Genomic DNA, 14,922 nt, shown 5'->3' with positions numbered 1-14,922 from the left:
CATCCATTAGATGTGTTGTCTCCATCTCTTCTCTTCCATGTCCTATTCATCTCTCCTCTAATGTGTTCAACATCAACTTTTGGTTTCCCTTTATTGAACTTAGAGTTGGCTGCCTTTGACTTAGTTGGGCAATACTTACTAATGTATCCTATCTTTAGACAACTAAAGCAAGTGGTTTGACTCAACCACCTATTGTAAGTGACAGCTCTGCCTAGTGTTGCAGTCCCAATTGTAGTGATGTCCATGACTTTTGGTCTTTGCTGGTTTGTTTGGTGACCACATAGGCTTTGACCTACATTCAAAGGCTCTATGTCCATACTTCTTGCAATTGTAGCAGTGACCTTCAAATCTTGGTGTCCTTATGGTTCTTGTCTTGTAGTCTTGTGCCTGATGACCTTGCTTGTTGCATTTGTGATAGTGACCCATGTTCTTAGGTTTGTCATGCTGGTTGGCATTCTTGCTCCTGCATACATTAGAGGTATGTCCCTTTTTATCACAGAAATGATAAGTGGGTTTAGTATTCTTACCTTTGTCACTTCTTTATTTTGTAGTCTTTGATGACTCTCCTTCTTCAATGCTGGTGTAACCTAGTCCTGAAGTGTCATCGCTGGTTCTTGGTGATTTTATCAACTATTCAAAGTGTTTGATCGCTTCACTAGATTTGGTGAAGCTCTCTGCAATCTTGTTTTCTCTCTTAGGTCATTTTTCTATTGTTCATTTTGCATCTTCAGTGTGAAGATCTCAATGTCCTTAACATTCAACTCATGGTGTGCATTCATCATCTGGCTTAGGGTGTCTAGTTGCATGTTGGAAATTCTTGCAAGTTCAATTGACTTTTCCTTCAATCTATTGGCAAGGTTTCTCTTGTCATCTTCTATCATAGCCTTATCTTCAATGGCTCTCTTCTTCTATTCAGTCACTTCATAAAGCACCATGGCTTGTGATTCTTGCTCAATCTTGAGAGATCTGATCTCTTCTACTTGAGCTCTATTCTTCTCCATCAAATCTATTATTGCTGCATCAAACTCTTTGGAATCTCCATTGGCAAACACTTTTGAGGTGTCAATCTCCTTGTACTGTGTGTCATTTTCAGCTATGGCAATCTCTCTTCTTCTCTTTAAGGATTTCCTCAACTCTTCCCTAGCTTCTTCCAGAGAATGTAAAATGGCATGTATCTCAATCTCCTAGTTCTCTATGATCTTCCCAAGTTTTTAGACTTCCATCCCTAGATCTTTTTCTCCAAGTTGTAAGACTTCTCCTTGTGAGAACCTATGCTCTGATACCAATTGTTGGAAATCAATCACATGCATGTAAACACTTTACACAAGATTTTGGTCACCCAGAAACCCTCCAAAATGAGAAGGTAAAACTAGGGTGGGGATGACACCCACAAATTATCATTGTAGCAATATGTAACCAATTAGTGTTACAATAGTTTGACCATCATAGATGATCTTCCCTATGAGATGCCTACCTTGTTAAAGGCTCAACACTCTGTTAGAAGTGCATCTGTCAAAATGATTTTACAAACATTCACTTGGAATGTCACCCTAGTAAAGGATTTACAATATGACTATTAAACCAATGTATCAACATAGGATTTTCATTCTCCTAGTACAATGGTTAGAATGTATAGTAGAATGTTTAACTTGATTACTTACGACCTTATGTTGCTGATTTCAGAATGATGTTTTGTCCAATCTATTTTGATCCTTGATTATCTGATATGTCTCTCTTCAATCTACCAATGCTTTATTCTGCTCTAACTAATTCATCTCGTCCCTTGTTTCTCTACGTCACCCTTCTACTCTTCTGCTCTTCTAAACTCTTTCAACAATATCAACAACATCAATCATGAGGCTTTGTCCTTATTTTAAATATTTCTTGACTTAGAGTTTGTTATGAATCTACGACTAAGATTCATTCATTTTGCCTCTTTAGCCTTAGAATTATTTCATTGGTTGCATGAAGGGACTCTAAAATATTTTCTCTTATCTTCTAGAGCTCAAAATATGTCTGTTAGTTGGCATGCAACATGATTTGGAACTGAGTTTGTGAAGGCACAAACTCATATGTTAAAATAGTGTCACTTGGCACTTACTATTTCCTGATGCTTGGCACATACTAATTATTGGTGCTCAGCACATATATGATTTTTTTCTTGCTTGGAACCTATACTTCACTTAGTACATGTAGTGACTCAACACATATAGTTCACTCAGTACCTATAGTCACTTGACACTTGATACTTGCTTGACACCTGTATTATACTCAGCATCAACTAAGAGAATTTGTTAAGTGTGTTGACACGCAATTTTCAAAACCAATTTGAGACCAACATTTACTCAATATATTTTTCATGTACATTCTCTCCCCCATTGACATCAATGTCAAAGGTGTCAATCACAAGACCAATTGTTACATACTAATTGCTAGTCAACTGCTCAAATCATGAACTAGCTCAAGTGTCCAAAGTCACTGTTCAATACCAAATACTTAGAGTCCTCTATGACTTAGTACATATCAGATACTCCCCTATACATGAAGCATCAACATTTAGTCCAATCTAACCATAGTGCTCTCCACCACTAGACTAATGCACTCCTTGCATCAACTACTCTGAGGTAGGTAGGGGCATAACTCCTAGCATACCTCTTAGGTACTCAAAAGTATCTTTAGGAAAATGATTCATAAAGATATCTTCAATCAAATATTTAGTACTTACATACTATAGCCTTATATCTTTCTCTACTAGCTTCTATCTCAAAATGTGACACTTTATAGATATGTGCTTTGTCTTAGAATGTAATACTAGATTCTTAGACATACTTAATATACTTGTATTATCATAGTAAATGATAACAAGTTCTATAAACTCAATTCCAATATCCTTCAACATTTTTTTCATCCAGATAACTTGATTACAATTAGATTCTATTGCATCATACTCTGCCTTAGCTATACTCTGAGATATACAATCCTATTTCTTGCTCAACCAAGAAACCAATCTTCCTCCAATAAAGAATGCTCCACCACTGGTTTTGTTTCTATCATCTATACTACCTATACAATCTACATTAGTATATGTGCACGAAGTGAAATCGCTTGATCTATCATATCATATTCCATAATTAGATGTACCCTTCAAGTATTTAAATATCCTCTTTACTATTGCATAATGATACTCTTTTGGATCAGCTTAAAATCTTTCTACAATCCCAACTACATTTTCTATATCTAGTTTAGTGTGAGTGAAATATTGCAATCCTCCAATCATAGATCTGTACTTCTTTTGCTCAACTGTAGGTGTCCCATCTTTATTGGATAACTTGTGACTAGTTATCATGGGAGTACCAATAGGCTTGCAACTTTCCAAACCAAATCTTTTCAACAAATCTTTCAAAAAATTTAATTTGTGAATAAATATCCCATCTTTGTTGTACATAATCTACAATCCTAGGGAAAACTTCATTTCTCCTATCATTCTCATTTCAAATTCATTTTGCATTGCTCCACCAAACTTGTCACTTTCTTCATCATTTCCTCAAAATATTATATCATCCACAAATATTTCAATGATAAATAGACCATCATCAATTTTTCTCAAATTAAAATTACCATTTGTTGTACCTTTGATAAATCAAAGCTTTGATAAATACCTGTCCAACCTTGCATACTAGGTTCTAGGTGCTTGCTTCAAACCATATAGAAAAGTTGACTTGACATCCACCTGATAAACCTTGAAATTCTTGCTTGTTGCATAAGCCAAGAACATCCTCATTGCTTCCATTCTTGCCATCAGTGCATAGATTTCTTTATAATCTATGCCTTCTTGTTGTGAATATCCTTTGCAAACAAGTTTGGCCTTGTTTCTCACAACTTCTCCTTGCTCATTCATCTTATTTCTAAATACCCATTTGGTTCCTATGACATTCTTATCTTTAGGTCTAGGAACTATTTCCCATGTCTCATTCTTCACAATCTAATGTAATCCTTCTTTCATAGCTTGTATCTAATGATCATCTTGTAGGAAGATCTCCTACTATACATCCAATGATCCCTTGGATCACTTACATGCATTTTGCTCCTTCTTGCACTACCCACTAATACTTCACATTCCACTTGATCCTCTTGATCGAAGTCTCACATATTAAATAAAGAAAACAACTTTCCTTTATACCATTTATTCATAATAATTTCATGTGTCGGCCTTGAGGCTTTCCCAATTAATTAAAATAAGATAATTAATTAGTTCACAATTATAACAACACTGTTGGCTCATAATCTATACAAAACTTTATACGTGTGAAACCACGTCTTGCACACATACTAGCATCACCACACGATCATCCTCAATCACTATTATCTATGCATTACCTTCATTACATCTCAGATGAAAGATAGTAATAGATCATCAAAACTCTATTTTCTAATGGTTTGTTTCTATCAACATCAAATCAAACTTAGTCCTTTAGAGCACATCATTAGGACAGCCTCACGAACATGTCCTCTATTGTGCATCATTTGAAACTTTCTCATATTTTGCGCATCATCTGATACTTCCTTTGCTTCTACACATCTTAAGATTACTGGCTGCTATTCTTCTAGTCTTAATAAAATTACTACTATGTTGACATCAATGACAAATATAGTCATGAATGCAACATATCAATACTCTTCAATGCTTAGATACTCTTGCAATGTAGTATCATCAATATTCATGCTAACACAACTATCTTCCACAACTCCTAACAAGGTTGTCACAACTCCTAACAAGTTGGAATATCCTAATAGAGACTCATATGTACCAAATGTATTTATAGGCTCCTAACAGGGTCCATCCTCTAACAAGGAATAGTTATATTAGTACATCATCTTGTGGGTACCATCCCCACTAGGGTTTTACCTCTGATCAAGGCTTTTCCTACTTAACATATCTGGTGTTATTCTGTATGAGTATCTTGTTGTCATTTTAATTTATATTACTCATATGGTTAAGTTTGTTTAAGGTTGATAATTGTGATAATAGTTGGGTAATTGGTGGTTTTTGTGGCTATGGACCTTTGTAAATAATGGTGGTAGAAGAATATATCATCTTTGCATGTGTATGATGGTGAAAGAAGAAAGAGCTATCCATTGCCTGGCTATGCTGGTAAAAGAAGAACATGCTATCTATTGTTTGAGATTGGTTAATAGGTTTTTTGAGGATGATATTGTTTCTCCCTCTCTTTTTTTTTGTTACGTGATAGATGGTTGTTGTTTTTCTTAAAGAACTCTTTTGGGGCCTTTGTTCAAGATTATTTTTGGTTTAAGAATGCTACTAGTATGGGGGCTTATCCCATGCTAATCCTTAGTAATGTGGACCATGGTTGGTGGGTTTTCTGCATTCAAAACTTAATTTTTATAGAGGTAGACTTTATTTGAGATTCTTTGTTTCTGGTTGTTTGGCACTAGGTTTTGTTATTTCTAACATTATCTAGTGTCTATTGTTTGTCCCATGTGTCAACACCATTTTGCTACTTTTTATGTTAAAAGACAATCCAATAGTTTGAAGAAAGTTGTACAATATTGATGATGGTTTATATTTAAACATGTTTCATGTTAACAACCCTTCAATATGTCAAGTGAGTTACATAACCCTATTATACTTTTAATTTGACTATGATTCATAAATACAATTTTAAGCATGTGGGGTGAATTTCCATAAAATTTGTAGAAAATTATTGGTTATATATGACCATTTTTCATGTAAAAAAAATATGTATAAAGATAATAAGAGATAGAGAGACATGGAGAGAGATATAGAAGAAGATGGAGATGGATGTGGAGGTAAAGATAAAGATAGAAATGAACACGTAAAGGGAGAGATGGAAGGGGAGAGAGAGAGAGAGAGAGAGAGAGAGAGAGAGAGAGAGAGAGAGAGAGAGAGAGAGAGAGAGAGAGAGAGAGAGACATAAATATGCGGAGAATGAGAGATGAACATACATGGAGATATATAGAGATAGAGATAATAAGTGTTATATATGTTTTTCTAGATACATCTCTCCCCATCTCTGCCTTTATTTCTTTGTGTATTTAAATAGAGTATACTAAATATGAAGTCAAAATATATCAAAATAAACACATTTATAAAAGATGTATAAAGATAGAGATAATAAGTGTTGTATATGCCTTTCTAGATATATCTCTCCCCATCTCTACCCCTGATTTCTCTTTGTATTTAAATAGAATAAAGTAAATGCGAAGTCAAAATACGTTGAAACATACACACATTAATAAAACTATTATTTTTAATAAATTAAGAATAAATACGTTCAATGGATTTAGCTTAGCTGAAGCAATGTGTTCTTATTGTGGAGACTGGTTCAAATCTCATGAGGGATGACTTCTTGGAATTCCAAGTTGTGACTTTTAGGCTTCCAATTGTTGTTTCTAGTGTGGGGATCAAATACAATAATTTAAACACAACTAAGTAGAAACCCATTTAATACAACTTAATCAAATTTCGTAGTACATGATATACATCGTGAAAAACTATTAGAATATTTTTTACTAAATTAACTATAGCCCATTTCTTTATAAATCATCATAGTAGCTAAACTATTTTTAAAAAATACATAATTTCTAAACTACATATAAAACAAAACTTAGTAAATAAAATCTAATACTTAATATATCATGTTCAATTAATACATTTCTTACCAAACAAACTATGAAATCAAGTACTAATTAATAATTACTAAAGAACAACCTAACTACCCTTCATGTAACATTTAATTAAAATCAAATATATAATAACAATTTATATTTCTTTAAATTTGTTAAACATAATTACATTTTAATTATTCTTTCTAACCAATGAAAAATAGTCCTACTCTATAGTTCTAATCTATTTAATGATACACTTTCATATAATCAAACAAAATGTAAGATATTTTAAATCACAAAAGATTAAAACAAATAAACATATAAAATATGAAATACTAAATAATGTCTCAAATTTAATAATATCTGGCTAATCTTCAGTGACTGTTTGCATTACAATATACTATAATGACAATATACTGAATTTTAAATATTTCTATTACTTATTATAAATTTAAATTTAAATTTTCCTTTATTCTTCTTTTCACAAAATTGTCAAGCCAATGGAGAGTTCCGACTGCCCTAAAGGAAAAAATAACAACGGCATAAACACAAAAATTGTAATAAAAAAGTGGAAATCTAACAGCCAACAAATAACTCCCCAGATGCCTGTGGCGGACGTGTTTAAATAAACTTTACTGGAAAGAAAGGAACGAAAGCATAGTTCCTGAAGCTGAGTCATATTGGGGTGCTAAATCTTTTAACAGCGCAACGATAACATAATGTAGCTCAGAGTTTTTATGAAAAATAAAAACAAATCAGAGAAAAACACATAATTAACCTAATTGATGTTTCCTATTTTCTGTGATTAAGGTGTCTTACACAAATCCGAATCAAATACATCACTTCAGTTTCCATGATCCCAATCCATAGATTTATTGGCCACTTTCTTATTTCCTGATGTAAGACAAATCGGATTGTCCAAATTATTTCTCAAGGAATGATGCCTATCCGCATAATAAAAATTGAAAAAAATAAATTGCAAGATTTTATTGCAATCTTGCTCAGAATATAGATAATAATATTTTTCCCTTGATGAGTAAGAGGCCCAAATATTCCATAGCAACTATCAAAAACATGGGAAGGCCAAAGCATCTCATAAAATACAAGAGAAAGCTTTGTCTTTTCCCTAGCGTTTAGAGCCATATCCATAATGATCACCTTCCCTGTCTCTGGAATCACATTTCTACATTGCTTCAAAATCTTTACGTAGTCCTTTTCTGGCCAATCATGCATTATCCACTACATAACAACACAAGCCTATGAAGAAACTTCAAACAAACCTCTGCCACAAAAAAAGAAAAGGCAAGGTTGCGTGATGGGATTCAAACCACCAACCATCATGAATACAATGTGTACACCTCCTACATGGTTTACTCCTGCGCGCACACACACATAAAGATGACATTTTGATTCAGTTAAAGAAAAAGCATGTCTAATTAATATCACCCCTATTAAAATTATTTCTAAAATATAAATTCCATGCAAGTGATCACATAACAGAATTCCTTAAGGAAATCATCCATAGATATCACCTTGCCTACAAATTAAACGACAGTCAAAGTTCACTCAAAGCCGTAACCAATATTTCTATCATATTAGGGGAAATCAAGGTTCAAACTCACATGACGTGAAAATCTTTTAACCCCATAGCGTTCTTTCCTGAAGAACAAAATGAATAGCTTTTTTTTTCTAAATTTTGAAGACAGAAATATGTCGTCCAAACAAAACTTAAAATTTATATATTAAAAACAACATATGCTTGAAATATAAATAAACTGACCTGAATATATTCAGTAAGTCAACATTATATCATAATGAAATTATTGTCGCTAAAATCTAATGGAAAAGAAAGCTTACAGATTAGCTTACATACTTCTACCAGATCTATGGAAGACACAAAACCAACTATTTTCTGAATCTATCGAAAAGATAAAAGATAATGTTGTCCATGGTTTGAAAGCATTTTCTGCTCCAGGTTGTGGTGAGACACAAGACTCCAATGACGATAGAAAACCCAACTGCAAAGCTCAATCCCAGCCCAACTCCCCACCATATATCATCCTCCTCTTCTTCATCCATCTTATCAACATTTCTCTTTGGTGAAGGACAGGACTGATTTCCGCAACAGGTTGTATTGAGTTGGAGGCCGCACAGGTCTGAATTGTTTGAAAAGGATGATGACTCAAATGTGTGGAATTGGCTCCCTTGTGGTATCTGTCCTGAAAGATTATTGTGCGACAAGTCCAAGTATTCCAAGAATGTCAGCAATTGGAGCTCCAAAGGAATATTTCCAGACAGCTGGTTATGTGACAGATCAAGAGACTCCAGGTTTACCATTTCCCCCAAACTCTTTGGGATTTCACCAGCAATATCGTTTCTTGAAACATTCAGAATAACTAAACCCTCTAGCAATCCCATGTTTGAAGGAATTCCACCTCCCAAGTTGTTGTTTGATAAATCAATGCATTTAACCAGTGCCAATGATCTTACAAACTCCATCTCCTGTGCTTTGTTGTTGATTGTTACTCGATCTACATACATATCATTTGAATCAATAGAACTGACATGAAATATTTCAGCAGTCCCTGTTTTGTTTCTCATGGCGTGCAAACTTAAAATGGTAGCTGGAATCATTCCTGAAAATTTGTTGGACGAAAGATCCAAGATTTGAAGAAGTGGCAATGTTGTAATTTCTGAAGGTATTCTGCCTCGAAATCTATTTGATCTCAGGATCAAAATCTTGAGATTTGAAAGTTTCCCTATCCAATTTGGAATGATCCCTCTCATTTTGTTGTTATTCAAATCAAGTATCTCCAACTGCTTACAGTTTGCAAGAGAGGATGGGAGAAACGAATTTAGCCGATTTCTACCCAATTTTAACGTTTGAAGGAAGAGCATGTCCCCAAGCTGTTGTGGCAACTTGCCCTCCAATAAATTGTTCTCTAAGTTCAGCATCTTAATATAAGAGCTGTTTTTGGAACAAACAGGGATGTTACCAGTAAGGCTGTTATTTGAGAGATCCACAATCTGTATCTGGCATATAGAAGGAGGAACGCTACCACTGAGATGGTTCCCAGAGAGAGACAGATAAACAAGATTACTAGACTCACCGATTTTTGCTGCAATGGATCCACTGAGTTGATTCTCTGAGACGTACAAGAACTGCAGGATGATAGAAAGAACCACCGGAGGCTGACCTTGTAAATTATTGCTATGCAAATCCAGAATCCTCAATTGAGTAGCCATCAAAGAATGAGGTAGAACTCCTGCAAAGTAATTATGAGAAAGATTGAGGTAACCAAGAGAATTGAGGCCCCATATCCACTCGGGAATGTTTCCTGCAAGACTGCAGTTGGACAATTCCAACCTCCCAATCGCATATTGAGTAATTAGGAACGTTGGAAACTTGCCTTCCATGTTACATGAACTTAATCCCAGCCATTCCAAAGAGAATTTCGGAATCCATGTTGGGCTGAACTTACCCGTTAAAAGATTATCGGAAATGTCTAAATATGTAAGTTTGCTGAGATTATCAAGGTGAGACTCTGAAAATTCCCCACTTAACCGGTTCGAGCGCAGGTAAAGCTTCGTCAGTTTTGAAAGACTAGACATGTTGAGAGGGATGGCACCTTCTAGTTTGTTGTGACTTAGGTAAAGCTCTTCAAGTGAAGTTAGTTGGCCAACGGAAGCGGGGATGGCACCTTCTAATTTGTTGTTACTTAGATCAAGCACTTCAAGTGAAGTTAGTTGGCCAACGGAAGCGGGGATGGCACCTTCTAGCTTGTTGTTCCTTAGATAAAGCTCTTCAAGTGAAGTTAGTTGGCCAACGGAAGCGGGGATTTTACCCGTCAATTGATTGTTGCTCAAGTCAACATTCTGGAGATTAGGAAGTGCAGTGAAGAGCATAGAGGGAATGGGACCGTAGAATTCATTACTAGACAGGTCTAGGTCGGTGAGATTGGTGAGGGTGGTAAGAGAAGGCGGAATTTTTCCAGAAAGGTTACAGCGGGACATTTCAAGACTGGTGAGAGAATACATGGTGGAGAGAACATTGTCCAAGTCATTGTTCTCCACTCTTGACATATCCACCCAGCCAAGGTAAAGATCCTTCAAATCTTTCATGTTTCCCGTCCACGTGCGCATGTCCACCATTCTTAACCAGGTAAGGTTGCCAGATAGATGCAAGTAGTTTAAAGTAGAGATGTTCCCAAGCTCCCTGGGAATATCTCCACTGAGCAAATTATCTGATAAGTCCAAGTGTTCTAAATTAGACATGTTCCCAAGCTCCCTGGGAATATCTCCACTGAAAAAGGAATCTGATAAGTCCAAGTAGCGCAATCTTTTGAGTCTGTCCAATCCAGGAGGGATGCGAACTCTATAGAACCGATTCGAGCTTAGATCGAGGTGTTCCAAGTGTTGGAGATTGAACAATGGGGAAAGAACATCCCCAGTTGCATTATCCAGACAAGCATCCCGGGAACTGCTGTGGAGATCGAGGCGAACGACATGGTGTGTGCGAGGATGGCATTGGATTCCATTCCACTCACAACAGTTGAAACCATGCCATGATTTGAACACTTGATTGGAGGGATCGAGGACAGATGCCTTGAAGTGCAAAAGGGAATCTCTTTCATGCCCTGAACAACACCAAACACCATTAACGTGCAAGAGCAGAACAAGAATGTGTAGAGCTGCCCAAAACATCTTGAATGGACGCTACAAGCACCAGTTGCTTCTTTTCTGTGACTTAGAGTTCCTCCATAACTCAATAATAATGAGGAATGAGTTGAAGCATGTCTCCAATTCTTTGGTCAAATAAATTCTTGGACATCGAAGAAAAGTAATGGAATCTGTCATTAGAACGCGTTAGAGGGAATATGAAGTCATCATGCCATGTCCCACTGTGAAGTCAAGTCATGCAGACTAGACGACAGACAGTTCAAATGACATTGGAATCGACGATCTTTTCGTCGATTTATTGTTTTCTCCTTCCTAAAAATTATTTTTATAACACATATTGTTAAATAATTATTAATTCATTTTATAAAACATTTTTGGATATGAAGTTATTATTTTTCTTGTAAGTTGGAAACTTTTTTATTAAACATTTTAAAATTATTTTGAATATTTTTTTTTTAAAAACTTAATAAATTAATATAAATACTTTAATTAATAGATATAATAGTTAAAACTATAATTTTTAGTTTTTATTTATTTATTTTTATAAGTAAATAGTCTTTGGTAAAATAAATTTTTAAATCATTACAAACAACTATGTAGAATACAATTGATCAAAGAACACCTTCAGTGTTGTCCTAAAAAGAGAAAATTGGAAGTTTCATTTTCTTACAAATATCCTATATATATGCTAATAGGTATAGATGATTGAATAGACTTCATAATTTAAAATCTTTTGCTAGAAGCGTTCTGATTACACAATACATTATATTGACTTTACACCACCTTTTATATAGGGGTTCAATAAGCATTACATTTCTTCCTTTGTAGAAATACAAATATTTTATATTGTACATTTCATTCCTAGGTTGTTTGCAAAGCAGTCCATCTCATTAGGTGACACAAGTAGATTTTTATATGAATTCTTCCATCTGTTTAAGGTCCTTTCAATATCTCTCCATTATTATGTTGTGTTCTTCCCTAAAACATTATTACATCTTCTAGACAAAGCTTACTAATTTGTTACTATTTATTAGTTTCTACCATACTATTAAACTTCCTCCAATAAAAAAGATACCTATCAATAAGTATTTACTTCTTATATGCTTCCATCTATAGACAAAATGTTGTATTTACTTACTTGATTATGTATACAAGGTGGAATGATTAAACAAAATATGCATGCCTATTACTCAAGAGTATGCTTAAGTTTCATCAAGAATTAAAATAGAGACAAAGCTTTTCTAAAAATAATTTGTTGCCATAACATGCAACTTGATCAGTTCTACCTAGAACATTCCTTCTATTGCTAATTTATATATAACCATCATGCCTTGGAAACTTGAACTCGGGAGACAAGAATCAAGACTGTTGAATAAGCTAATAGATTAAAAAAAAAAATATGTAACTAAGCATGCCCTTCTTATCAAAACATCTCTTGTTCTATTCTTCATAACTTGTCTATCTTATAGGCACATGCAAAAATAAATTAGAGCCATTAATCTTGTTTTGAGTTCCTTTAACCTTTTGCCTAAATAATCATCATATAATTTGTATGATTAATTCTAAATCACCATAAATTCTTAATATCTATGGAGAAAATAGAGACTATCTTTATCAAAGTAGTCACTATCCAAATCTAATACAACATTAAAGAGATAATGTGAAAATTGTTATGTATTGAGATAATATACTCATAATGTAGAACTCATCCATGTATGAAAATATGAAAGCATATAATTAGATAAATACTAGCTAGAAATATAAAAAAAAGAGACATGCATAAAACTACAGGTAAGCATTAGTCACCATAAATAGTATATTTCTTCAAAAAGGATAATTAAAGGACTATTTGGAATTTTTACAAGTCATTCAAGAAGAGCATCCATATGAGAAATTATGTATTAGGTATAGTTTGTCCAATCATATAACAAGAATCTTGGATACTTCAAGGCCTAACTAGTAATGAAATTGTCCTAACCTTGAGAATACAAACTATATATTAATCCATAATCTTAGTCATTTTCAATTTTTTCATAGTGTCCATCCTCATTGTGTGTCATAGGGTAACTTCTTAATTTTTTCTATTGAACTTCTCATTCCATGCTTATTCTTTCTCCAAGCTCATGAGATGGATTCTCCGTTAGATTCCTCTAAGGTGAGATTCTTATTTAGGAATGAAGCATTAAGAATGTCTTTTACCTCTACATTTGTGTTCATACCTTCCTCAACCATTTACTTATTGAACCAATGACGATCATCATGCCTTTTAATTTAGTATAACTAATTCTTAATTTTAGCTTTTATTAAAATAATGGATATAAATTTAATTTTTTTTCACTTTTTAACTTCATTAATCAAATATTGTTGTCCTTCTTCAAAAATTATAACCATCTTGATAGAATTAGAGAATTGTTTTTAATGATTCAAATTCATGTAAAACTAGTACTTATTTTTACTATCATTAAATAGTTCTAGTTGTACAATTGAATAGATTTAAAAGCTCCCAATACACTTTGAAATGATATTGGTAGAAGTAAAATCCAAGAATGTATGACTTCCAAATATTATTACAATATTTGGCACTTATCTACATTTTGTTGGTGATGGAAATTAGTGGAGATTGTGTTTTTTATCCACACTCTAATCTACTTACGATCATAATAAGACTATAGTGGTGTCAATTCTATGAACTTGATCAACTATGTTTATGGAAAGTGTAATTTTTTCCCCTAAATTGAGACATCTTATTGTTGATGTATAATTTTACTTAAAGAAAGAAGATGGAGATGACAAAGAATAGAGGAATGAAAAGGCCAAACAAATCATTAGATGATTAAATATTTATAAAATTCAAATACATATATGTAACCATAAGATTCACAAATGATGAAATTAACATAAATTTAAACATATTAGAATTTATTGAAAAGTAGCATGTTTATGCAAGAAATGTCATTATCTTCTTATTTTCTTATCATTCTTATATAGCCACCCACAATCATAAGAAACACCATTACAATGATTTATTAAGTCAAATCATTAAACATAAATAGTCCTCTAATCTTGTAATCTTTCATGATATAACTTTTAAGAGAGGACTTATAATTACTATCCCAATTAATAAGTATTTATCCAAAATACAATCCTACAATGGTATTCATAAAAGAGTTATTTGATGTAGGAGCATCGAGCTTGATTTTTGTGGACCCTACAATCTATGATCTTGGAGTTATGTTGAAGGCATAGTTATGGACCTTGTCCTATGCTTGTATAATGAATGGATTGATCGTATTGGAGTAAGAAATCTTTTGGAAGTTATTGGTAACACGATCTTTATTTCTTGGGAAGGCTTTTGAGATTGTTTCTATAAGCTCTTATTTGTGGGAGTTAGCTTATGCGATCATATACATGGATCTTTGGATAGAGCTTAGACCTATTTATAAGGCCACATAATGCTATTTTATCATATGAGTTAGTTATGTTTGTATACTTGGGGCCTATCTTAAGTGTTTACTTAATATAATCTACCAAGCCAAATTAGGGCTTGCTAAGGATAAGGTCTAGAGTCATTAGTTGAGAATAGAGGATCTTGGA

The 14,922-nt window shown here is 33.7% G+C and overlaps 1 protein-coding gene across 1 annotated transcript; it reads right to left on the bottom strand.

The window, feature by feature from the left end:
* Nucleotides 1-8,359: 8,359 nt before the first annotated feature.
* LOC149560018 (uncharacterized) lies at nucleotides 8,360-11,377 on the bottom strand. Its single transcript, XM_089823530.1, has 2 exons — nucleotides 10,422-11,377; nucleotides 8,360-10,277 (listed from the first exon to the last, which is right to left on the bottom strand). Exons 1-2 carry the CDS (start codon nucleotides 11,350-11,352, stop codon nucleotides 8,554-8,556), a joined length of 2,655 nt encoding a protein of 884 aa, XP_089679656.1. The 5' UTR covers nucleotides 11,353-11,377; the 3' UTR covers nucleotides 8,360-8,553.
* Between the last annotated feature and the right edge of the window lie 3,545 nt (nucleotides 11,378-14,922).

The sequence above is a fragment of the Cupressus sempervirens genome, chromosome 4 (assembly GCF_028749045.1).
Source record: "Cupressus sempervirens isolate cs-2001-9-10 chromosome 4, ASM2874904v1, whole genome shotgun sequence".
NCBI classification, from domain to species: Eukaryota; Viridiplantae; Streptophyta; class Pinopsida; order Cupressales; family Cupressaceae; genus Cupressus; species Cupressus sempervirens.
This window is presented reverse-complemented; position numbering and strand designations above follow the sequence as displayed.

Bases quoted from the DNA above. Each gene is read 5' to 3' on its own strand.
- LOC149560018 (XM_089823530.1), bottom strand. From the start codon at position 11,352: ATGTTTTGGGCAGCTCTACACATTCTTGTTCTGCTCTTGCACGTTAAT. The intron at 10,278-10,421 runs GTGCCATCCCCG...ACAAACTAGAAG, and splicing joins AAGGAACAACAAGCTAGAAG to GTGCCATCCCTCTCAACATG.